Here is a 25,449-nt window from a genome sequence, read left to right as displayed (position 1 = left end):
CATATAAAGTTATCTCTAACTTTTCCATCAACATGGACAAATCACCCATTAACCTGACAACAGACAAAACAACATATATAACTTTAAACACCCTATTCTCAATCTCCAACTCTATACCCTATCTAGGCATCAATATTACACCAGACATAACAGAGCTATTCATTTTAAATTATCTTCCATTACAAACGCCAGAAGCTTTTAGAATCATGGCATAAACAGGGCCATTTATCATGGATCGGTGGTGTAAATGCTGTAAAAATGACAATCCTCCCAAAATACCTTTTTATCTATTTCAAGTACTCCCACTTGATCTACCCCTTACTATTTGACAACACAACAGAAACAAATAGAAACATTTATATGGTCATACTACCAACTAAGAGTAGCAAAACAGACATTATACCTAAACAGCTAAGATGGCGGCCTAGGAATTCCCAACCTGACTAATTTAGGGCTACCTATCTAGCACGTATTGCTGCATGGAATCATAACAACCCTTTGAAGCCATGGGTCCAACTAGAAGCAGCGCTCCCCAATCTTCCTTCTTTGGGCGAGATGTGTTGGATCCCTAAAAGATACAGACCAACAACATGCACCACCAACTACTATGTAGCAAGCACACTCAAAACATGGGACAAAACCATCCAATTAAATCACACAATCTCAAGCCAAATATCCCCTCTGACCCCACTTTGGGGACACCCATTGTTCCTCCAGCTGAATTGACACAAACAATCTCCATAACCAATCAATTACTACAACTACCAATATCTTCACCGTTTAAAGACGGACATTTCAGAATGCAAAATGACATACAACATATAGGAACACCTTTTCACAAATGGTTTGTATATCTTTAAATTCGTCACGCAATCCAAATAAACCCACGTAAGCTAAATGTTGTTAGACCTAACACACAATTTCAATCCTTATGTATTAATTTATAGTATGCTTAGAGGCTGCTTCCCAACACATAAACCCCTAGACATAACTAAGTGGGAAATTAACTGAAAGAAACGTTTACAGAAAAACAATGTAGAAAATTCCTTAAACGGACTAAGAAAGCATCCATCTCCCCAATCGTAGAACTTAACTACAAAATCCTATCAAGATGGTACCTCACACCCCACCGACTCCACAGTATTTTCACTGGTGCCTCCTCACTGTGTTGGAGACATTGCAGTGAAATAGGCACTCTGCCAAATCTGGTGGCATTGCCCTCAGATAAAAACATTTTGGGAAAACATCACCTTACACATTAACTCAATATTAGGCACAACACTCGAACTTCGCCCTTCCATAATACTCCTCAATGACCTCCCCCAAATCCCCTGTCTGTATTATAGGAGATTGTTACAATGTATGATAAATTGCGGCAAGAGATTTAATACCTAGATTTAGGAAAAAAGCGACAACACCCACCTTACAAATGTAGCTAAAGTAAGTGATCATGTTCTCTCTTTGGAAAAACTCCACTACTGTTTTCAAGGTAAAGCTGATTTTATCTTAGACCTCATATTTATATGGGACCAGAAAACAACAATATAACCTAAAGTACCTGTGACACAAAACCTTCTTCTCATCTCCCCCCCCTCCCTTTCATTAACTTATTTCCTCTCCTACTTTTCCCTCTTTAGAAATATCCTTCATTTCTTTACGGTCACGTGGCTACGCTGATTATAGTGCCTCTAATTTATGTTATCAACAGTGACTGTAATTTGTATTTATATTTTACTTTATTCCACAAATGTTACGTGCTAATGTTATTCATGTTGTGTTCATTTTTGTAAAATTCAATAAAAAACAATTTAAAATACAAACATAAATTACAGGTTTTTTTTTTTTGGTTTTTTTCCATTATCAAATTGTGCACAGCCTTTTAAATGACCTGAGGCTCCGGCTCCTAATTAGCATATGCAGGAGATCACATTATATAAAAATATGAGTCTGTTATTGGCTGATAGCTGTCACATGGTACAGGAGTCTGTTATTGGCTGATAGCTGTCACATGGTACAGGCGCAGAACTACATTTATCAGAAAACAATTTACTATGACTTTAAAAAGAGAAGTAGGTTTTATTGCATTGTATTTTTATTATGCATTTGTTGATTTTGTAATTCTATATGTTATGGTTCTTTTAAATGGATTGAGTTTGCCAAAAGGACTGGGGGTGGAGCACATGACAAAATGTCTGACAGTGAGAATTAGTAGGAAGTACAATACCAATACTGCAGTATCCAATTTAACTTCTAATTAAACAACTGATTTTAAACATTTCTTTCAGGAGAAAATATTGTTTCATATAAATGATAGAAAACAAAGATTATAATATATTTATAAGGTTGTGATATGGCCCCACCTAAATTGATTTTCTACCATTAAGTTGTATAGATCTGGGAAGATTAATATTTAAGGGGTAATTATAACACCCACATAGTTAACTGTACTAAAGGCTTGTGCTGAATCAATAGCACACATGTAATAACCTAAACAGCTGATCTGTATCACATGAATTGTTATGTGTGCCTTTAATTATACCATACGTACAGTTAATCAGAACCATTATTTATTATTATCTGTCTAAACCATTTAATATACTTTTTACAGACACGGCCAGAGCACTGAGAGATATCAGGTATTGCTGTAACTGGAGTAAATAAAGGAACCTTCTTCCTGAGCACAGACATTGGAGCCTGTTATCAGTATGAACTCAGATGTGTTAGGTGAGTAAAATAGATATTATGCTGACATTAATTACTGGGAAAATAGAATAGATCACTCATTACACAAATATAAACTATTATATTTATATCTTTATCTTTTAAGTACATGTGTGTCAGTGACGTTATAAAGAAGGAGCAACATCCATTGGGCTGAGGAGGGGGGGGGGAATACTACCCCCCTCTGTCCTTTTAGACAGACCATGTCCAACAACTGCCTAACCTCATCCCCTGACCTGGTTCATTACTCAGAACACCTGCAACTCCACCTTCCCCTACCCTGACCTTGCTCATGGAACACCCATAACTGCACTTATTGCCTACCTTGTTCCCATATGTGTAACACCCACAACTCAGTAATTTAGTTTACTAGGATGTAGAAATGTTTACATTCTATGTCATCCTTTTTCTTCTACAAGATATGACGAGTCCACGGATTTCATCCTTGTGGGATATTAACCTCCTGCTAACAGGAAGTGGCAAAGAGCACCACAGCAGAGCTGTATATATAGCTCCTCCCTTCCCTCCACCCCCAGTCATTCTCTTTGCCTGTGTTAGTAATAGGAAGAGGTAAAGCGAGGTGTTAGTTTAGATTCTTCAATCAAGAAGTTTTTTATTTTAAAATGGTGCCAGTGAGTACTATTTTTCTCAGTGGGAAATCGTCAGTCTATTGCTTCCCAAGAAGAGTGGAGATTCTGCCCTGATGTTGATGATCTTAGCGAACATTATCTAAGATCCATGATGGTTCCCACACGGTGTCTTGCTACAAGCAGCATTGAGGTATGTTCAGTCTTTTGTTTCTGTGGAGACTTGATGCATCAGAACAGGCTGACATTGTCCCCTATATGGGGAAGGGTAAGCAGTATGCACTATATGAAAAGAAATGGTGTACCTGAAATCCCTTTATTTTATTTGCCAAAGTATGTAAATATATCTTTGACGCTTATTTTGGGCTGGACGCTGGGAGTTGCGGTTTGCTTAAGGGCTGTTAACTTTATTACTGGCATGCAGGACTGCAGTGTTACAATGTTGTCTGCATATACAAGAGGGCACATGGCTTATATTTTTTTATTACATTCATCATGTTGCTTGTACTTGCAACCCATGCGGGTCTTAGTCAGGATTAGAGTAACCCCCACGGTGGGCGGGGCCTATTTTCACGCGCTCAGACGCGCAGTATCATCTGGAGCGCATAGCAAGCAGAGACTGGAGCTCTGGTGGGGCCTAAGTTATCTACACTATCGAAAGGTTCTTTCAAGCTTATCAACTACAGCAAGGGCATTCCGGGGGCAGGTAGGCGCCACAGCAGAGCTGTGGCGTGGTGCAGGGGCCATATTTAGATAAATAAAATCCTGTTATCGTTATATATATGTCTTTTTGCATATCTAAGCAAGTGGATGCAATACTAGGAGAGTATTTTGGGCACTTTAAAATAGTTTTTCTCTTGTTAAGTGTGTTCAGTCCACGGGTCATCCATTACTTATGGGATATATTCTCCTTCCCAACAAGAAGTTGCAAGAGGATCACCCAAGCAGAGCTGCTATATAGCTCCCCCCCCCTCACATGTCATACCCAGTCATTCTCTTGCAACCCTCAACAACGAAGGAGGTCGCGAGAGGAGCTGGAGTTTTTACTTAACTATTCTTCAATCAAAAGTTTGTTATTTTAAATGGCACCGGAGTGTGTTGTTTTTCTATCTCAGGCAGTATTTGGAAGAAGAAACTGCCTGCATCTTTTTCTATGATCTTAGCAGGCGTAACTAAGATCCACTGACTGTTCTCGACATTCTGAGGAGTGGGGTAACTTCAGAAACTGGGAATAGCATGCGGGGTCCTCCGCAAATGAGGTATGTGCAGTACATTATTTTCTGGGAATGGAATTGACTAAGAAAATACTGCTGTTACCGTATGATGTAAGTACAGCCTTAAATGCAGTAGTGGCGACTGGTATCAGGCTGATATTGTATGCGCAGTCGAGTTATTTTCTAGGGACTAGAATTTGACTGAGAAAATACTGTTAAAACTGAAATAATACTTAAGCCTTCTCTGCAGTGGTAGCGACTGGTAGCAGGCTTAGTGATAACTTTGCATGACATTGGAAAATGTTGTTTTTTAATAAAACGTTTACTGGCATGTTATTCGTTTTTGTTAGGTACTTTGGTGATAAATCTCTTTGGGCATGATTTTTTCCACATGGCTAACATATTTTCTGCATGGAAATCGTTACATCAGGGCTCCCACTGTTGTAATAGGAGTGGGAGGGACCTTGTTTAAGCGCCTTGTTGCGCAGTTAAAATTCTAGCATAGTCTTCCTGCTTCTTCCTCCTTGATCCAGGACGTCTCTAGAGAGCTCAGGGGTCTGCAAAATTCATTTTTGAGGGAGGTAATCAGTCACAGCAGATCTGTGACAGTGTGTTTGACTGTGATTAAAAGCGTTAAATCTTAATTGATATCCGTTTTATCCGTTTTGGGTATTGAGGGGTTAATCATCCTTTTGCTAATGGGTGCAATCCTCTGCTAATAATACACTTCTTGTTAAGAATTGTTTTAATTATATCTGTATTTTTGAAGCGCTGCAGCGTTTTTATATTGCTTGTAAACTTATTGAAAGTGATTTCCAAGCTTGCTAGTTTCATTGCTAAATCTGTTTAAACATGTCTGATTCAGAGGAAACTGTTTGTTCATCATGTTCAAAAGCCAATGTGGAGCCCAATAGAACAATGTGTACCAATTGTATTGATATTGCTTTGAATAAAAGTCAATCTGTACCGATGGAGAAACTATCACCAGACAACGAGGGCGAAGTTATGCCGCCAAACTCTCCTCACGTGTCAGTACCTGCGACTCCCGCTCGGGAGATGCGTAAGATTGAGGCGCCAAGTACATCAAGGCCCTTACAAATCACTTTACAGGATATGGCTAATGTTATGAAAGAAGTATTATACAATATGCCCGAATTAAGAGGCAAGCGCGATAGCTCTGGGTTAAGGACAGAGCGCGCTGATGACACGAGAGCCATGTCTGATACTGCGTCACAATTTGCAGAACATGAGGACGGTGAGCTTCATTCTGTCGGTGACGGTTCTGATCCGGGGAGACCGGATTCAGAAATTTCTAATTTTAAATTTAAGCTTGAGAACCTCCGCGTGTTACTAGGGGAGATGTTAGTGGCTCTGAATGATTGCGACACGGTGGCAATCCCAGAGAAATTATGTAGGTTGGATAGATACTATGCGGTACCGGTGTGTACTGACGTTTTTCCTATACCAAAAAGGCTTACAGAAATTATTAGTAAGGAGTGGGATAGACCCGGTGTGCCTTTTTCCCCTCCTCCGATATTTAGAAAAATGTTCCCTATAGACGCCACCACACGAGACTTATAGCAGACGGTCCCTAAGGTGGAGGGAGCAGTTTCTACTTTAGCCAAGCGTACCACAATCCCTGTGGAGGATAGCTGTGCTTTCTCAGATCCAATGGATAAAAAATTAGAGGGTTACCTTAAGAAAATGTTTGTTCAACAAGGTTTTATATTACAGCCTCTGGCATGCATTGTGCCTGTCACGGCTGCAGCGGCATTCTGGTTTGAGTCTCTGGAAGAGGCGATTCGCACAGAGCCATTGGATGAGGCTTTGAGAAAAGTTAGAACCCTTAAGCAAGCTAATGCGTTTGTTTTAGATGCCGTAGTACATTTAACCAAACTTACGGCTAAAAATTCCGCATTCGCCATACAGGCGTGCAGAGCGCTCTGGCTTAAATCCTGGTCAGCGGATGTAACTTCCAAATCTAAGCTACTTAACATTCCTTTCAAAGGGCAGACCTTATTCGGGCCCGGCTTGAAGGAAATTATTGCTGACATTACGGGAGGTAAGGGCCACGCCCTTCCTCAGGACAGGGCCAAACCAAAGGCCAAACAGTCTAATTTTCGTACCTTTCGTAACTTCAAGGCAGGAGCAGCATCAACTTCCTCCGCTCCAAAACAGGAAGGAACTACTGCTCGTTACAGACAGGGTTGGAAAAGCAACCAGTCATGGAACAAGGGCAAGCAGGCCAGAAAGCCTACTCCCGCCCCTAAGACAGCATGAAGACAGGGCCCCCTATCCGGAGACGGATTTAGTGGGGGGCAGACTTTCTCTCTTCGCCCAGGCTTGGGCAAGAGATGTGCAGGATCCCTGGACGTTGAAGATTATATCTCAGGGATACCTTCTGGATTTCAAAACCTCTCCTCCACAAGGGAGGTTCCATCTGTCGAGGTTATCAACAAACCTAGTAAAGAGAGAGGCATTTCTACAATGTGTGATCCACTCAGTTCCGCGATCGGAACAGGGACAAGGATTTTACTCAAATCTATTTGTGGTTCCCAAAAAAGAGGGAACTTTCAGACCAATCTTGGACTTAAAGATCTTAAACAAATTCCTAAGGGTACCATCGTTCAAGATGGAAACCATTCGAACCATCCTACCCATGATCCAAGAGGGTCAATATATGACCACAGTGGACTTAAAGGATGCTTACCTTCACATACCGATTCACAAAGATCATTATCGGTATCTAAGATTTGCCTTTCTAGACAGGCATTACCAGTTTGTAGCTCTTCCCTTTGGGTTAGCCACGGCCCCGAGAATTTTTACGAAGGTTCTGGGCTCACTTCTGGCGGTACTAAGACCACGAGGCATAGCGGTGGCTCCGTACCTAGACGACATTCTGATACAAGCGTCAAGTTTTCAGAATGCAAAGTCTCATACAGAGATAGTTCTAGCATTTCTGAGGTCGCATGGGTGGAAAGTGAACGTGGAAAAGAGTTCTCTGTTACCACTCACAAGGGTTCCTTTTCTAGGGACTCTTATAGATTCTGTAGAGATGAAGATTTACCTGACGGAGTCCAGGTTATCAAAGATTCTCAATGCTTGCCGTGCCCTTCATTCCATTCCAAGCCCATCAGTAGCTCAGTGCATGGAGGTAATCGGCTTAATGGTCGCGGCAATGGACATAGTGCCATTTGCGCGCCTGCATCTCAGACCGCTGCAACTATGCATGCTCAGTCAATGGAACGGGGATTACTCAGATCTGTCCCCTTTGCTAAATCTGGACCAGGAGACCAGAGATTCTCTTCTCTGGTGGTTGTCACCGGTTCATCTGTCCAAAGGAATGACCTTTCGCAGACCATATTGGACGATTGTAACAACGGATGCCAGCCTTCTAGGCTGGGGAGCAGTCTGGAATTCCCTGAAGGCTCAGGGATCGTGGACTCAGGAGGAGAAACTCCTTCCAATAAACATTCTAGAATTAAGAGCAATATTCAATGCTCTTCTAGCTTGGCCTCCGTTAGCAAAACTGAGGTTCATCAGATTTCAGTCGGACAATATCACGACTGTGGCTTACATCAATCATCAAGGGGGAACCAGGAGTTCCCTAGCGATGTTGGAAGTCTCGAAGATAATTCGCTGGGCAGAGTCTCACTCTTGTCACCTGTCAGCGATTTACATCCCAGGCGTGGAGAACTTGGAGGCGGATTTCCTAAGTCGCCAGACTTTTCATCCGGGAGAGTGGGAACTTCACCCGGAGATATTTGCTCAACTGATTCGTCGTTGGGGCAAACCTGATCTGGATCTCATGGCATCTCGCCAGAACGCGAAGCTTCCTTGTTACGGATCCAGGTCCAGGGACCCGGGAGCGGTGCTGGTAGATGCATTAGCAGCCCCTTGGGTTTTCAACATAGCTTATGTGTTTCCACCATTTCCGTTGCTACCTCGACTGATTGCCAGGATCAAACAGGAGAGGGCATCGGTAATTCTGATAGCGCCTGTGTGGCCACGCAGGACCTGGTATGCAGACCTAGTGGACATGTCGTCCTGCCCACCATGGTCTCTACCTCTGAGGCAGGACCTTCTAATTCAGGGTCCTTTCAACCATCCAAACCTAATTTCTCTGAGGCTGACTGCCTGGAAATTGAACGCTTGATTCTATCAAAGCGTGGGTTTTCGGATTCGGTTATTGATACATTAATACAGGCTAGGAAACCTGTGACCAGAAAAATTTACCATAAGATATGGCGTAAATATTTATATTGGTGCAAATCCAAGAGTTACTCATGGAGTAAGGTTAGGATTCCTAGGATTTTGGCTTTTCTACAAGAGGGTTTAGAAAAGGGTTTATCCGCTAGTTCGCTAAAGGGACAGATTTCCGCTCTGTCTATTCTTTTACACAAACGTCTGGCAGAGAATCCAGACGTCCAGGCTTTTTGTCAGGCTTTGGCTAGAATTAAGCCTGTGTTTAAAGCTGTTGCTCCTCCGTGGAGCTTAAACTTGGTTCTTAAAGTTCTTCAGGGTGTTCCGTTTGAACCCCTTCATTCCATTGATATTAAGCTTTTATCTTGGAAAGTTTTGTTTTTGATGGCTATTTCCTCGGCTCGAAGAGTCTCTGAGTTATCTGCCTTACATTGTGATTCTCCTTATCTGATCTTTCATTCAGACAAGGTAGTACTGCGTACTAAACCTGGGTTTTTACCTAAGGTTGTTTCTAACAGGAATATCAATCAAGAGATTGTTGTTCCATCATTATGTCCTAATCCTTATTCAAAGAAGGAACGTCTTTTGCATAATCTAGACGTGGTCCGTGCTCTGAAGTTCTACTTACAGGCAACTAAAGATTTTAGACAAACTTCTTCTCTGTTTGTCGTTTACTCTGGACAGAGGAGAGGTCAAAAGGCTTCGGCTACCTCTCTCTCTTTTTGGCTTCGTAGCATAATACGTTTAGCCTATGAGACTGCTGGACAGCAGCCTCCTGAAAGAATTACAGCTCATTCCACTAGAGCTGTGGCTTCCACCTGGGCCTTTAAGAATGAGGCCTCTGTTGAACAGATTTGCAAGGCTGCAACTTGGTCTTCACTTCATACTTTTTCCAAATTTTACAAATTTTACACTTTCGCTTCTTCGGAGGCTGGTTTTGGGAGAAAGGTTCTACAGGCAGTGGTTCCTTCTGTTTAATGTTCCTGCCTTGTCCCTCCCATCATCCGTGTACTTAGCTTTGGTATTGGTATCCAATAAGTAATGGATGACCCGTGGACTGAACACACTTAACAAGAGAAAACATAATTTATGCTTACCTGATAAATTTATTTCTCTTGTAGTGTGTTCAGTCCACGGCCCGCCCTGTCTTTTTTAAGGCAGGTTCTAAATTTTAAAATTATAACTCCAGTCACCACTGCACTTTATAGTTTCTCCTTTCTCGTCTTGTTTCGGTCGAATGACTGGATATGACATGTGAGGGGGGAGCTATATAGCAGCTCTGCTTGGGTGATCCTCTTGCAACTTCCTGTTGGGAAGGAGAATATATCCCATAAGTAATGGATGACCCGTGGACTGAACACACTACAAGAGAAATAAATTTATCAGGTAAGCATAAATTATGTTTTTTCTGTTCCAAACACATTTTTGCAGATATCAGAAAAATAGTTGCACTTTTAAAATTTAAAGGCGCAGTACAGTTTTTATTTTTGGCATTAACTTTTCCGCATTCAATTTGAATTCAGAGCTCAATATTTTAAGCAAAGTATGACTATTATTAATATTGCTAGTCTGTTTAACATATCTGACACTGAGGAGGAAACTCCTTGCTCTATGTGTTTAGATGCCACTGTGGAACCCCCTCGTGTACTGAGAGGGCCTTACAATGTAAAGCACAAATTTTATGTAAAGAAAATGTGTCTAAAGATGATTCTCAGTCTGAGGAGAATCAGGGTATACCGCCAACTTCTCCCCAAGCGTCACAAGCTTTAACGCCCACCCAAGCAACGCCTGGTTCTTCAACCGCGTCTAATTCATTTATTCTGCAGGATATGGCTGCAGTTATGTCAACTACCCTTACAGAGGTATTATCTAAGTTGCCAGTGTTACAGGGTAAACGCAGTAGGACAGAGGTCAATGTGAATGCTGAGTCCTCTGATGCGTTGTTAGCTATTTCCGATGTACCCTCACAGGGATCTGAATTGGGGGTCAGGGAACTTCTCTCCGAGGGGGAACTTTCCGATTCGGGAAGTGCGTTACCTCAGACGGACTTGAACGTCATGTCCTTTAAATTTAAGCTTGAACACCTCTGTCTGTTACTTAGGGAGGTTTTAGCGACTCTGGATGACTGTGACCCTATTGTTGTACCACCAGAGAAATTGTGTAAGATGGACAAATACTTAGAGGTACCTGCTTACACTGACGTTTTTCCGGTTCCTCATAGATTATTAAGAGGGAATGGGACAGACCGGGTATCCCGTTTTCACCCTCTCCTAATTTCAAGAAGATGTATCCTATATCTGACACTGTTCAGGACTCTTGGCAAACAGTCCCTAAGGTGGAAGGAGCTATATCTACCCTGGCTAAGCGTACAACTATTCCTATTGAGGACAGCTGTGCTTTCAAAGACCCTGTGGATAAGAAATTGGAGGTTCTTCTAAATAAATTGTTTATTCATCAGGGTTTCCTCTTACAACCAATGGCCTGCATTGTACCAGTTACCACTGCGGTGGCCTTCTGGTTTGAGGCCTTAGAAGAGTCCCTTAAGACTGAGACTCCTTTAGAGGATATTTTAGATAGAATTAAGGCTCTTAAACTGGCTAATTCTTTTATTACAGATGCCGCCTTTCAGATTGCCAAGTTGGCGGCTAAGAATGCAGGATTTGCTATTTTAGCGCATAGAGCGTTATGGTTAAAATCTTGGTCTGCTGATGTGTCATCTAAATCAAAGCTTTTGGCTATTTCTTTCAAGGGGAAAACCCTATTGGGGCCTGATTTGAAGGAGATCATTTCTGACATTACGGGAGGTAAGGGTCATCTTCTACCTCAGGATAGAACGGCTAAACTGAGGGGTAAACAAAATTAATTTTTATTCCTTTCGGAACTTTAAAGGAGTTAACTCTTCTTCCTCTTCCTCCACCAAGCAGGAAGGCAATTTTGCTCAGGCCAAATCCGTCTTTAGACCCAACCAGACTTGGAACAAGGGTAAACAACCCAAGAAGCCCGCTGCTGCTACCAAAACAGCATGAAGGGGCGGCCCAAAATCCGGGACCGGATCTAGTAGGGGGCAGACTTTCTCTCTTTGCCAAGGCTAGGGTAAGAGATTTTCAGGACCCCTGGACACTGGAAGTCATGTCCCAAGGGTATCAACTGGAATTCAAAAATTCTCTCCCAAAGGGGAGGTTTCTTCTTTCATGATTGTCTGTAGACCAGATAAAAAGAAAGGCGTTCCTATGTTGTGTAAAAGACCTCTCTACTATGGGAGTAATTTGTCCCGTTCCAATACTGGAACAGGGGCAAGGGTTTTACTCAAATCTTTTCGTGGTCCCCAAAAAAGAGGATACGTTTCAACCTATTTTAGATCTAAAAAGTCTAAACAAGTTTCTCAGAGTCCCATAATTCAAGATGGAGACTCTTCGAACAATTCTGCCATTGATCCAGGAGGGTCAATATATGACTACCGTGGACTTGAAGGATGCATACCTTCATATTCCTATCCACAGGGATCATCACCAGTTCCTAAGGTTTGCCTTCCTGGACAAACATTTTCAGTTCATGGCTCTTCCCTTCGGGTTGGCCACAGCACCTAGGATCTTCACGAAGGTTCTAGGGTCCCTTCTAGTGGTTTTCAGGCCACAGGGTATTGCAGTAGCGCCTTATTTGGACGATATTCTGATTCAGGCGTCATCCTACCATCTGACAAGGTCTCATACAGACATGATTCTGTCCTTTCTGAGGACTCACGGGTGGAAGGTGAATCTAGAAAAGAGTTCATTAATTCCACAGACCAAGGTTCCCTTCCTGGGAACTCCAATAGATTCCATATCCATGAAAATTTTCTTGACAGAGGTCAGAAAATTAAAGATTCTGAATACATGCTGAGCTCTTCAGTCCAATCCTCGGCCATCAGTGGCCCAGTGCATGGAGGTAATTGGATTGATGGTGGCAGCAATGGACATCATTCTGTTTGCTCAATTTTCATCTCAGACCACTACAGCTGAGCATGCTCAGGCAGTGGAATGGAGATTATGCAAATTTGTCTACTCAGATAGATCTGGATCAGAAGACAAGAGACTCTATTCTTTGGTGGTTGTCTCAGGATCATCTGTCCCAAGGGACGTGCTTCCGCAGACCCTCATGGGTGATGGTGACGGCGGACACCAGCCTTGTAGGTTGGGGTGCAGTCTGGAATTCCCTGAAGGCTCAGGGTGTGTGGACTCAGTCGGAGTCAATTCTTCCAATCAATATTCTTGAATTGAGGGCAATATTCAATGCGCTTCAGGCGTGGCCTCAGTTGGCTTTGGCCAAATTAATTCGCTTTCAGTCAGACAACATCATGACTGTGGCTTACATCAATCATCAGAGAGGAACAAGGAGTTCCTTAGTGATGACAGAAGTATCCAAGATAATTCATTGGGCAGAGGCCCACTCTTGTTATCTGTCAGCAATCTACATCCCAGGAGTGGACAACTGGGAAGCAGACTTTTTAAGCAGACAGACGTTTCATCCGGGGGAGTGGGAACTCCATCCGGAGGTCTTTGCCACTCGGATCCTCAGATGGGGCAGAGCGGAGTTGGATCTGATGGCATCTCGTCAGAATGCCAAATTTCCAAGATACGGATGAAGGTCAAGGGATCCTCAGGCCTCAGAAATAATAGATGCCTTGGCAGTGCCTTGGTCGTACAACCTAGCTTATGTGTTTCCACCGTTTGCTCTCCTGCCCCGGGTGATTGCTCGGATCAAACAGGAGAGGGCTTCACTAATTCTAATCGCGCCTGTGTGGCCTCGCAGAACTTGGTATGCCAATCTAGTGGACATGTCCTCTCTGCCGCTGTGGAAGCTTCCATTGAGGCAGGACCTTCTCATTCAGGGACCTTTCCAACATCCAAATCTAGTTTCTCTGCAACTGACTGCCTGGAGATTGAACACTTGATTTTATCTAAGCGGGGGTTCTCTGATTCGGTCATTGATACTTTGATTCAGGCACGTAAGTCTGTCACCAGAAAGATCTATCATAAGATATGGCGTAAATATCTTGGTCGGTGCGAATCCAGGGGCTACTCATGGAGTAGAGTTAAGATTCCTAGGATTTTGTCTTTTCTCCAAGAAGGATTGGAGAAAGGGTTATCAGTGAGTTCCTTAAAGGGACAAATCTCTGCTTTGTCAATTTTGCTACACAAACGTTTTGCAGATGTTCAGTCTTTTTGTCAGGCTCTAACCAGAATTAAGCCTGTGTTTAGACCAATTGCTCCAACCTGGAGTTTGAATTTAGTTCTTAATGTTCTTCAAGGGGTTTGCTTTGAACCCATGCATTCCATAGATATTAATTTGTTATCTTGGAAAGTTTTATTTTTGGTTGTTATTTCTTCTGCTCGTAGAGTTTTGGAGCTTTCAGTGCTACAATGTGATTCGCCTTATCTTCCATTCTGATAAGGTGGTTTTACGTACCAAACCTGGTTTCCTTCCTAAGGTTGTTTCTAATAAGAATATTAATCAGGAAATTTTGGTTCCTTCATTATGTCCTAACCCTTCTAAGAAGGAGCGTATGTTGCATAACCTGGACGTGGTCCGTGCCCTGAAGTTTTACTTGCAGGCAACTAAGGATTTCCGTCAATCATCTTCATTATTCATTGTTTTTTCCAGAAAGCGTAGGAGTCAGAAAGCTACAGCTACCTCTCTTTCTTTTTGGCTGAAGAGTATCATCCGTCTGGCGTATGAAACTGCTGGACAGCAGCCTCCTGAAAGAATTACGGCTCATTCTACTAGGGCAGTGGCTTCCTCATGGGCATTTAAAAACAATGCTTCTGTTGAACAGTTTTGCAAGGCTGCGACTTGGTTGTCTTTTCACACTTTTTCCAAATTTTACAAATTTGATTCTTTTGCTTTTTCTGAGGCTGGTTATGGGAGAAATGTTCTTTAAGAAGTGGTGCCTTCCGTTTAGGTTCCTGTCTTGTCCCTCCCTTACATCCGTGTCCTGTAGTTTTGGTATTGAATCCCACAAGTAAGGATGAAATCCGTGAACTCGTCATGTCTTGTAGAAGAAAAGGAAATTTATGCTTACCTGATAAATTTTTTTCTTCTACGATATGACAAGTCCACGGCCCACCCTGTCATTTTTAAGACAGGTATATATTCTATTTTTGTTAAACTTCAGTCACCTCTGCACCTTTGGCTTTTCCTTTCTCTTCCTAACTTCGGTCGAATGACTGGAGGTGGAGGGAAGGGAGGAACTCAGGTAAGCATAAATTTCCTTTTTAATTTGTGATTTACAGGTAAATACATTTAATAAATAACGGAAGACATGTTTGAGTATAAAAAATGTTTTTTTTATTGAGATGGATTATATTATAATGAATAAACAGTCTTATTTTTCTTTATTCCATTTCTTTTTATTTAGACAAACACTTGAATAGTTCATATCCATCCTTCACTACAGAAAGCATCAGAATGATTCCGCAAACTCCAAAAATCTTAGACACCAATGACTATTCACAAACATTGGGGATATCACAAAAGATATTAAAAGATGATGGTGAATTGGCAGGAACTGGGCAGCAGTCATTATGTACAGAGAGTGATTTAGTCATCAAACAAGAGGAAAACATCTATGAAATTATTATCCCAGAGGATAATCCACACACATTTACTGATTTTTCAAAACATATTAAAGAAGAAAAAAGTCTACAGTCTAACCAAGTGATTCATACAAAGGAGAAACCTTTCGAATGTACAGAATGTAAGAAAAGTTTTAGATGGAAGTCTCATCTACTAGAACACTACAAAAGTCACACAGGTGAGAAACCACACACATGTACTGAGTTTGGTAAATGTTTTACACAAATGGGTAATCTGAAAACTCATAAAAAGAGTCACACAGGAGAAAAGCCTTTCACATGTATAGAGTGTGGAAAAAGTTTTACACACAAGAGTGAGCTGAAAACTCATGAAAGGATTCACACAGGAGAAAAGCCTTTCACATGTACAGAGTGTGGGAAATGTTTTACACAAATAAATAGTCTGAAAACTCATGAAATGAGTCACACAGGAGAAAAGCATTTCACATGTATAGAGTGTGGAAAAAGTTTTACAGAAAAAAGTAATCTGAAAACTCATGAAAGGATTCACACTGGAGAAAAGCCTTTCACATGTATAGAGTGTGGAAAAAGTTTTACAGACAAAAGTAATGGAATGGAATGGAAATGTTTTACACAAATAAATAGTCTGAAAACTCATGAAATGAGTCACACAGGGGAAAAGCCGTTCACATGTACAGAGTGTGGGAAATGTTTTACACACTAGAGTAGTCTGAAAACTCATGAAAGGATTCACAAGGGAAGAAAGTATTTTGGGCACTTTATAATAGTTTTTTTCTGTTCCAAACACATTTTTGCAGATATCAGAAAAATAATTGCACTTTTAAAATTTAAAGGCGCAGTACAGTTTTTATTTCTTTCATGTAATTAGCAAGAGTCCATGAGCTAGTGACGTATGGGATATACATTCCTACCAGGAGGGGCAAAGTTTCCCAAACCTCAAAATGCCTACAAATACACCCCTCACCACACCCACAAATCAGTTTTACAAACTCTGCCTCCTATGGAGGTGGTGAAGTAAGTTTGTGCTAGATTCTACGTTGATATGCGCTCCGCAGCAGGTTGGAGCCCGGTTTTCCTCTCAGCGTGCAGTGAATGTCAGAGGGATGTGAGGAGAGTATTGCCTATTTGAATTCAATGATCTCCTTCTACGGGGTCTATTTCATAGGTTCTCTGTTATTGGTCGTAGAGTTTCATCTCTTACCTCCCTTTTCAGATCGACGATATACTCTTATATATATATATACCATTACCTCTACTGATTTTCGTTTCAGTACTGGTTTGGCTTTCTACAACATGTAGATGAGTGTCCTGGGGTAAGTAAGTCTTATTTTCTGTGACACTCTAAGCTATGGTTGGGCACTTTTTTTATAAAGTTCTAAATATATGTATTCAAACATTTATTTGCCTTGACTCAGGATGTTCAACGTTCCTTATTTCAGACAGTCAGTTTCATATTTGGGATAATGCATATGAATAAATCATTTTTTCTTACCTTAAAATTTGACTTTTTCCCTGTGGGCTGTTAGGCTCGCGGGGGCTGAAAATGCTTCATTTTATTGCGTCATTCTTGGCACGGACTTTTTTGGCGCAAAATTTTTTTTCTGTTTCCAGCATCATACGTGTCGCCGGAAGTTGCGTCATTTTTTGACATTTTTTTGCGCCAAAAGTGTCGTCGTTCCGGATGTGGCGTCATTTTTGGCGCCAAAAGCATTTAGGCGCCAAATAATGTGGGCGTCTTTTTTGGCGCTAAAAAAATATGGGCGTCACTATTGTCTCCACATTATTTAAGTCTCATTATTTATTGCTTCTGGTTGCTAGAAGCTTGTTCACTGGCATTTTTTCCCATTCCTGAAACTGTCATTTAAGGAATTTGATCAATTTTGCTTTATATGTTGTTTTTTCTATTACATATTGCAAGATGTCCCACGTTGAAACTGAGTCAGAAGATACTTCTGGAAAAACGCTGCCTGGTGCTGGAGCTACCAAAGTTAAGTGTATCTGCTGTAAACTTGTGGTATCTGTTCCTCCAGCTGTTGTTTGTAATGAATGTCATGACAAACTTGTTAATGCAGATAATATTTCCTTTAGTAATGTTACATTACCTGTTGCTGTTCCGTCAACATCTAATACTCAGAGTGTTCCTGATAACATAAGAGATTTTGTTTCTAAATCCATTAAGAAGGCTATGTCTGTTATTCCTCCTTCTAGTAAACGTAAAAAGTCTTTTAAAACTTCTCATTTTTCAGATGAATTTTTAAATGAACATCATCATTCTGATTCTGATAATGGTTCTTCTGGTTCAGAGGATTCTGTCTCAGAGGTTGATGCTGATAAATCTTCATATTTATTTAAAATGGAATTTATTCGTTCTTTACTTAAAGAAGTCCTAATTGCATTAGAAATTGAGGATTCTGGTCCTCTTGATACTAAATCTAAACTTTTAGATAAGGTTTTTAAATCTCCTGTAGTTATTCCAGAAGTTTTTCCTGTCCCTGGTGCTATTTCTGAAGTAATTTCCAGGAAATGGAATAATTTGGGTAATTCATTTACTCCTTCTAAACGTTTTAAGCAATTATATCCTGTGCCAGCTGACAGATTAGAGTTTTGGGACAAAATCCCTAAGGTTGATGGGGCTGTCTCTACTCTTGCTAAGCGTACTACTATTCCTACGGCAGATGGTACTTCCTTTAAGGATTCTTTAGATAGGAAAATTGAATCCTTTCTAAGAAAAGCTTACTTGTGTTCAGGTAATCTTCTTAGACCTGCTATATCTTTAGCAGATGTTGCTGCAGCTTCAACTTTTTGGTTAGAAGCTTTAGCGCAACAAGTAACAGATCATAATTCTCATAGCATTATTATTATTCTTCAACATGCTAATAATTTTATTTGTGATGCCATCTTTGATATCATTAGAGTTGATGTCAGGTATATGTCTCTAGCTATTTTAGCTAGAAGAGCTTTATGGCTTAAAACTTGGAATGCTGATATGTCTTCTAAGTCTACTCTGCTTTCCCTTTCTTTCCAGGGTAATAAATTATTTGGTTCTCAGTTGGATTCTATTATCTCGACTGTTACTGGAGGGAAAGGAACTTTTTTACCACAGGATAAAAAATCTAAAGGTAAATTTAGGTCTAATAATCGTTTTCGTTCCTTTCGTCACAACAAGGAACAAAAGCCTGATCCTTCATCCTCAGGAGCGGTATCAGTTTGGAAACCATCTCCAGTCTGGAATAAATCCAAGCCTTTTAGAAAATCAAAGCCATCTCCTAAGTCCACATGAAAGTGCGGCCCTCATTCCAGCTCAGCTTGTAGGGGGCAGATTACGTTTTTTCAAAGAAATTTGGATCAATTCCGTTCACAATCTTTGGATTCAGAACATTGTTTCAGAAGGGTACAGAATTGGCTTCAAGATAAGGCCTCCTGCAAAGAGATTTTTTCTTTCCCGTGTCCCAATAACCCCAGCGAAGGCTCAAGCATTTCTGAAATTTGTTTCAGATCTAGAGTTGGCTGGAGGAATTATGCCAGTTCCAGTTCTGGAACAGGGGCTGGGGTTTTATTCAAATCTCTTCATTGTACCAAAGAAGGAGAATTCCTTCAGACCAGTTCTGGATCTAAAAATATTGAATCGTTATGTAAGGATACCAACATTCAAAATGGTAACTGTAAGGACTATCCTGCCTTTTGTTCAGCAAGGGCATTATATGTCTACAATAGATTTACAGGATGCATATCTGCATATTCCGATTCATCCAGATCACTATCAGTTTCTGAGATTCTCTTTCCTAGACAAGCATTACCAGTTTGTGGCTCTGCCGTTTGGCCTAGCAACAGCTCCAAGAATTTTTACAAAGGTTCTCGGTGCCCTTCTGTCTGTAATCAGAGAACAGGGTATTGGGGTATTTCCTTATTTGGACGATATCTTGGTACTTGCTCAGTCTTCACATTTAGCAGAATCTCATACGAATCGACTTGTGTTGTTTCTTCAAGATCATGGTTGGAGGATCAATTTACCAAAAAGTTCATTGATTCCTCAGACAAGGGTAACCTTTTTAGGTTTCCAGATAGATTCAGTGTCCATGACTCTGTTTGACAGACAAGAGACATCTAAAATTGATATTAGCTTGTCGAAACCTTCAGTCACAATCATTCCCTTCGGTAGCCTTATGCATGGAAATTCTAGGTCTTATGACTGCTGCATCGGACGCGATCCCCTTTGCTCGTTTTCACATGCGAATTCTTCAGCTCTGTATGCTGAACCAGTGGTGCAGGGATTACACAAAGATATCTCAATTAATATCTTTAAAACCGATTGTACGACACTCTCTGACGTGGTGGACAGATCACCATCGTTTAGTTCAGGGGGCTTCTTTTGTTCTTCCGACCTGGACTGTAATTTCAACAGATGCAAGTCTTACAGGTTGGGGAGCTGTGTGGGGGTCTCTGACAGCACAAGGGGTTTGGGAATCTCAGGAGGTGAGATTACCGATCAATATTTTGGAACTCCGTGCAATTTTCAGAGCTCTTCAGTCTTGGCCTCTTCTAAAGAGAGAATCGTTCATTTGTTTTCAGACAGACAATGTCACAACTGTGGCATACATCAATCATCAAGGAGGGACTCACAGTCCTCTGGCTATGAACGAAGTATCTCGAATTCTGGTTTGGGCGGAATCCAGCTCCTGTCTAGTTTCTGCGGTTCATATCCCAGGTATAGACAATTGGGAAGCTGATTATCTCAGTCGCCAAACGTTACATCCGGGCAAATGGTCTCTTCACCCAGAGATATTTCTTCAGATTGTTCAAATGTGGGGACTTCCAGAAATAGATCTGATGGCCTCTCATCTAAACAAAAAACTTCCCAGGTATCTGTCCAGATCCAGGGATCCTCAAGCGGAAGCAGTGGATGCATTGTCACTTCCTTGGAAGTATCATCCTGCCTATATCTTTCCGCCTCTAGTTCTTCTTCCAAGAGTGTTATGTGATTCTTTTTTCAGGATATGATGTTATCATATATCACTTTTCAGCAAGGAAATGACTGACACATTACACAGGTTTTCACAATCTTATATTAACAATGATGGTTTATTCTGCAACATAATCATGGAAACAAAATACCACAAACCACTATTCATACTTATAACACTCTATGCAATTGCAATGCTTATATAAACAATTCTAGATACAACTATCTATACAGTTTTCAGTTACAATTATTTGCCTGCGCAACGACTGATAACAATCTTATGTTGTATTACCACTAAAACAAATCTAGCTAGTTTTAAACAAACAAATTAATACATCACCGTGATCTCTGGTTACATCATCCTATCCTGCCGCTTCTGGGGCGCAATGGGAGGGGACATCTGGGCAATCTTTGGACCAGGAGACAAACAGGCGATCAGCGGGAAACAACACTGAGGATGCGTCCATCCACAGGCCCCAAAAATACACTCAATACACACACCAAAAATACACAGACGCTCAGACACTCAGACTCTCAGACATCAGACAAGACACGACATGACACATCAGATTGCCTAGATATACCCCTCTTTATACTGTTCACTTGTGTAACAGTTTTGGCGCAACTCCACAGATCCTGAGACCGCTCCCTCTGAGGTTGGCCGTGGCCCAAGACATCTGGCCAGTCTGTCTTAGCCTCAACCAAGCTTATCAGGGCATGCCCAGGTACTATCTCTGACGTATTACTAAACTGCGATGCCGTCATCTTCAGTTTCAAACAAACATGTTTTTCTGCTTAACATTATATATCTGATTATGTGGTCTTATGCAGTTACTTCTGTCAAATACATCAATAATAGTTTTAACAATCTTTCCATAGATATAATTAATAGCTAAACATCATAATGGCTTTATTACTTAGCCTATTGCAATTGATATTACTTAGCCTATTGCAATTAATAATAATTCATCGTTTAACAATATTACTAGGCATTAGCCCCTATACCAATGTGTTATCAAGATGTTCCTGAATGTCAGTAAGTGACCCCTGCCAAGGTTGCACCCTTGTTCTGTCTGGGTTTTGACTTCTTATCATCAGCCTCCATCGGTTGTTTACCACTTGTAGCATGACTTAGCGAAATTCACTGTCATCTACTTGAAGTTAATTAATGTCTTTTACTCTGTTAAAGGCACACTCTCTTAAAGGCAAAGTCACACAAGTTAGTGCAAGTGTCTTATGCTTTCACTCTCTTAAAGGCAAAGTCACACAAGTTTAAGCAAGTGTTATATGAGCAATTACTGCAACCACTTTCCTTACAAAGAGTAATCTCCAAGATTCTGAAGGAATGCTAGTTTGTTCTGCTGGTAGCTCCAGCATGGCCTCACAGGTTTTGGTATGCGGATCTTGTCCGGATGGCCTCTTGCCAACCGTGGACTCTTCTGTTAAGACCAGACCTTCTGTCGCAAGGTCCTTTTTTCCATCAGGATCTCAAATCCTTAAATTTAAAGGTATGGAGATTGAACGCTTGATTCTTAGAGGTTTCTCTGACTCTGTGATTAATACTATGTTACAGGCTCGTAAATCTGTATCTAGGGAGATATATTATAGAGTCTGGAAGACTTACATTTCTTGGTGTCTTTCTCATCATTTTTCCTGGCATTCTTTTAGAATTCCGAGAATTTTGCAGTTTCTTCAGGATGGTTTGGATAAAGGTTTGTCTGCAAGTTCCTTGAAAGGACAAATCTCTGCTCTTTCTGTTCTTTTTCACAAAAAGATTGCTAATCTTCCTGATATTCATTGTTTTGTACAAGCATTGGTTCGTATAAAACCTGTCATTAAGTCAATTTCTCCTCCTTGGAGTTTGAATTTGGTTCTGGGGGCTCTTCAAGCTCCTCCGTTTGAACCTATGCATTCATTGGACATTAAATTACTTTCTTGGAAAGTTTTGTTCCTTTTGGCCATCTCTTCTGCCAGAAGAGTTTCTGAATTATCTGCTCTTTCTTGTGAGTCTCCTTTTCTGATTTTTCACCAGGATAAGGCGGTGTTGCGAACTTCTTTTAAATTTTTACCTAAGGTTGTGAATTCTAACAACATTAGTAGAGAAATTGTGGTTCCTTCATTATGTCCTAATCCTAAGAATTCTAAGGAGAAATCATTGCATTCTTTGGATGTAGTTAGAGCTTTGAAATATTATGTTGAAGCTACTAAGAATTTCCGAAAGACTTCTAGTCTATTTGTTATCTTTTCCGGTTCTAGGAAAGGTCAGAAGGCCTCTGCCATTTCTTTGGCATCTTGGTTGAAATCTTTAATTCATCATGCTTATGTCGAGTCGGGTAAAACTCCGCCTCTAAGGATTACAGCTCATTCTACTAGGTCAGTTTCTACTTCCTGGGCGTTTAGGAATGATGCTTCGGTTGATCAGATTTGCAAAGCAGCAACTTGGTCTTCTTTGCATACTTTTACTAAATTCTACCATTTTGATGTGTTTTCTTCTTCTGAAGCTGTCTTTGGTAGAAAAGTACTTCAGGCAGCTGTTTCAGTTTGAATCTTCTGCTTATATTTTCAGTTTTTTTCTTTATGAGATTTAAACTTTCTTTTTGGGTGTGGATTTTTTTCAGCGGAATTGGCTGTCTTTATTTTATCCCTCCCTCTCTAGTGACTCTTGCGTGGAAGATCCACATCTTTGGTAGTCATTATCCCATACGTCACTAGCTCATGGACTCTTGCTAATTACATGAAAGAAAACATAATTTATGTAAGAACTTACCTGATAAATTCATTTCTTTCATATTAGCAAGAGTCCATGAGGCCCACCCTTTTTTGTGGTGGTTATGATTTTTTTGTATAAAGCACAATTATTCCAATTCCTTATATTTATGCTTCACACTTTTTTCTTATCACCCCACTTCTTGGCTATTCGTTAAACTGATTTGTGGGTGTGGTGAGGGGTGTATTTGTAGGCATTTTGAGGTTTGGGAAACTTTGCCCCTCCTGGTAGGAATGTATATCCCATACGTCACTAGCTCATGGACTCTTGCTAATATGAAAGAAATGAATTTATCAGGTAAGTTCTTACATAAATTATGTTTTTTGGCATTAACTTTTCCGCATTTAATTTGAATTCAGAGCTCAATATTTTAAGCAAAGTATGACTATTATTAATATTGCTAGTCTGTTTAACATATCTGACACTGAGGAGGAAACTCCTTGCTCTATGTGTTTAGATGCCACTGTGGAACCCCCTCTGGTTTTTTGTCCCTCGTGTACTGAGAGGGCCTTACAATGTAAAGCACACATTTTATGTAAAGAAAATGTGTCTAAAGATGATTCTCAGTCTGAGGAGAATCAGGGTATACCGCCAACTTCTCCCCAAGCGTCACAAGCTTTAACACCCACCCAAGCAACGCCTGGTTCTTCAACCGCGTCTAATTCATTTATTCTGCAGGATATGGCTGCAGTTATGTCAACTACCCTTACAGAGGTATTATCTAAGTTTCCAGTGTTACATGGTAAACGCAGTAGGACAGAGGTCAATGTGAATGCTGAGTCCTCTGATGCGTTGTTAGCTATTTCCGATGTACCCTCACAGAGATCTGAATTGGGGGTCAGGGAACTTCTGTCTGAGGGGGAACTTTCCGATTCGGGAAGTGCGTAACCTCAGACGGACTCAGACGTCATGTCCTTTAAATTTAAGCTTGAACACCTCTGTCTGTTACTTAGGGAGGTTTTAGCGACTCTGGATGACTGTGGCCCTATTGTTGTACCAACCAGAGAAATTGTGTAAGATGGACAAATACTTAGAGGTACCTGATTACACTGACGTTTTTCCGGTTCCTCATAGATTATTAAGAGGGAATGGGACAGACCGGGTATCCCGTTTTCACCCTCTCCTAATTTCAAGAAGATGTATCCTATATCTGACACTGTTCAGGACTCTTGGCAAACAGTCCCTAAGGTGGAAGGAGCTATATCTACCCTGGCTAAGCGTACAACTATTCCTATTGAGGACAGCTGTGCTTTCAAAGACCCTATGGATAAGAAATTGGAGGGTCTTCTAAAGAAATTGTTTATTCATCATGGTTTCCTCTTACAACCAATGGCCTGCATTGTACCAGTTACCACTGCGGTGGCCTTCTGGTTTGAGGCCTTAGAAGAGTCCCTTAAGACTGAGACTCCTTTAGAGGATATTTTAGATAGAATTAAGGCTCTTAAACTGGCTAATTCTTTTATTACAGATGCTGCCTTTCAGATTGCCAAGTTGGCGGGTAAGAATGCAGGATTTGCTATTTTAGCGCATAGAGCGTTATGGTTAAAATCTTGGTCTGCTGATGTGTCAACTAAATCAAAGCTTTTGGCTATTCATTTTAAGGGGAAAACCCTATTGGGGCCTGACTTGAAGGAGATCATTTCTAACATTACGGGAGGTAAGGGTCATCTTCTACCTCAGGATAGAACGGCTAAACTGAGGGGTAAACAAAATTAATTTTTATTCCTTTCGGAACTTTAAAGGAGTTAACTCTTCTTCCTCTTCCTCCACCAAGCAGGAAGGGAATTTTGCTCAGGCCAAATCCGTCTTTAGACCCAACCAGACTTGGAACAAGGGTAAACAACCCAAGAAGCCCGCTGCTGCCGGGACCGGATCTAGTAGGGGGTAGACTTTCTCTCTTTGCCAAGGCTTGGGTAAGAGATTTTCAGGACCCCTGGACACTGGAAGTCATGTCCCAAGGGTATCAACTGGAATTCAAAAATTCTCTCCCAAGGGGGAGGTTTCTTCTTTCATGATTGTCTGTAGACCAGATAAAAAGAAAGGCGTTCCTATGTTGTGTAAAAGACCTCTCTACTATGGGAGTAATTTGTCCCGTTCCAATACTGGAACAGGGGCAGGGGTTTTACTCAAATCTTTTCGTGGTCCCCAAAAAAGGGGATACGTTTCAACCTATTTTAGATCTAAAAAGTCTAAACAAGTTTCTCAGAGTCCCATACTTCAAGATGGAGACTCTTCGAACAATTCTGCCATTGATCCAGGAGGGTCAATATATGACTACCGTGGACTTGAAGGATGCATACCTTCATATTCCTATCCACAGGGATCATCACCAGTTCCTAAGGTTTGCCTTCCTGGACAAACATTTTCATTTCATGGCTCTTCCCTTCGGGTTGGCCACAGCACC

General features: G+C 41.0%; 1 protein-coding gene across 2 annotated transcripts in view; it reads left to right on the top strand.

Annotated features, from left to right (window-relative positions):
• Positions 1 to 25,449, top strand: part of LOC128659782 (gastrula zinc finger protein XlCGF26.1-like) — a 79,167-nt gene that overhangs the window by 37,506 nt on the left and 16,212 nt on the right. Inside the window, exons 2-3 of one of the 2 annotated variants that reach the window (XM_053713354.1) lie at positions 2,609 to 2,724; positions 15,120 to 15,515. In XM_053713354.1, the coding sequence (XP_053569329.1) occupies positions 2,706 to 2,724; positions 15,120 to 15,515 (415 nt within the window). In that variant the 5' untranslated portion in view covers positions 2,609 to 2,705. Of the gene's footprint in view, positions 1 to 2,608; positions 2,725 to 15,084; positions 15,516 to 25,449 lie in introns of both variants that reach the window. The other variant, XM_053713355.1, reaches the window with a different exon arrangement.

The sequence above is a fragment of the Bombina bombina genome, chromosome 5 (genome assembly GCF_027579735.1).
Source record: "Bombina bombina isolate aBomBom1 chromosome 5, aBomBom1.pri, whole genome shotgun sequence".
Classification (NCBI taxonomy): domain Eukaryota; kingdom Metazoa; phylum Chordata; class Amphibia; order Anura; family Bombinatoridae; genus Bombina; species Bombina bombina.
The sequence above is the reverse complement of the archived record's forward strand: the minus strand, read 5'-3'. Positions and strand labels throughout refer to the sequence as shown.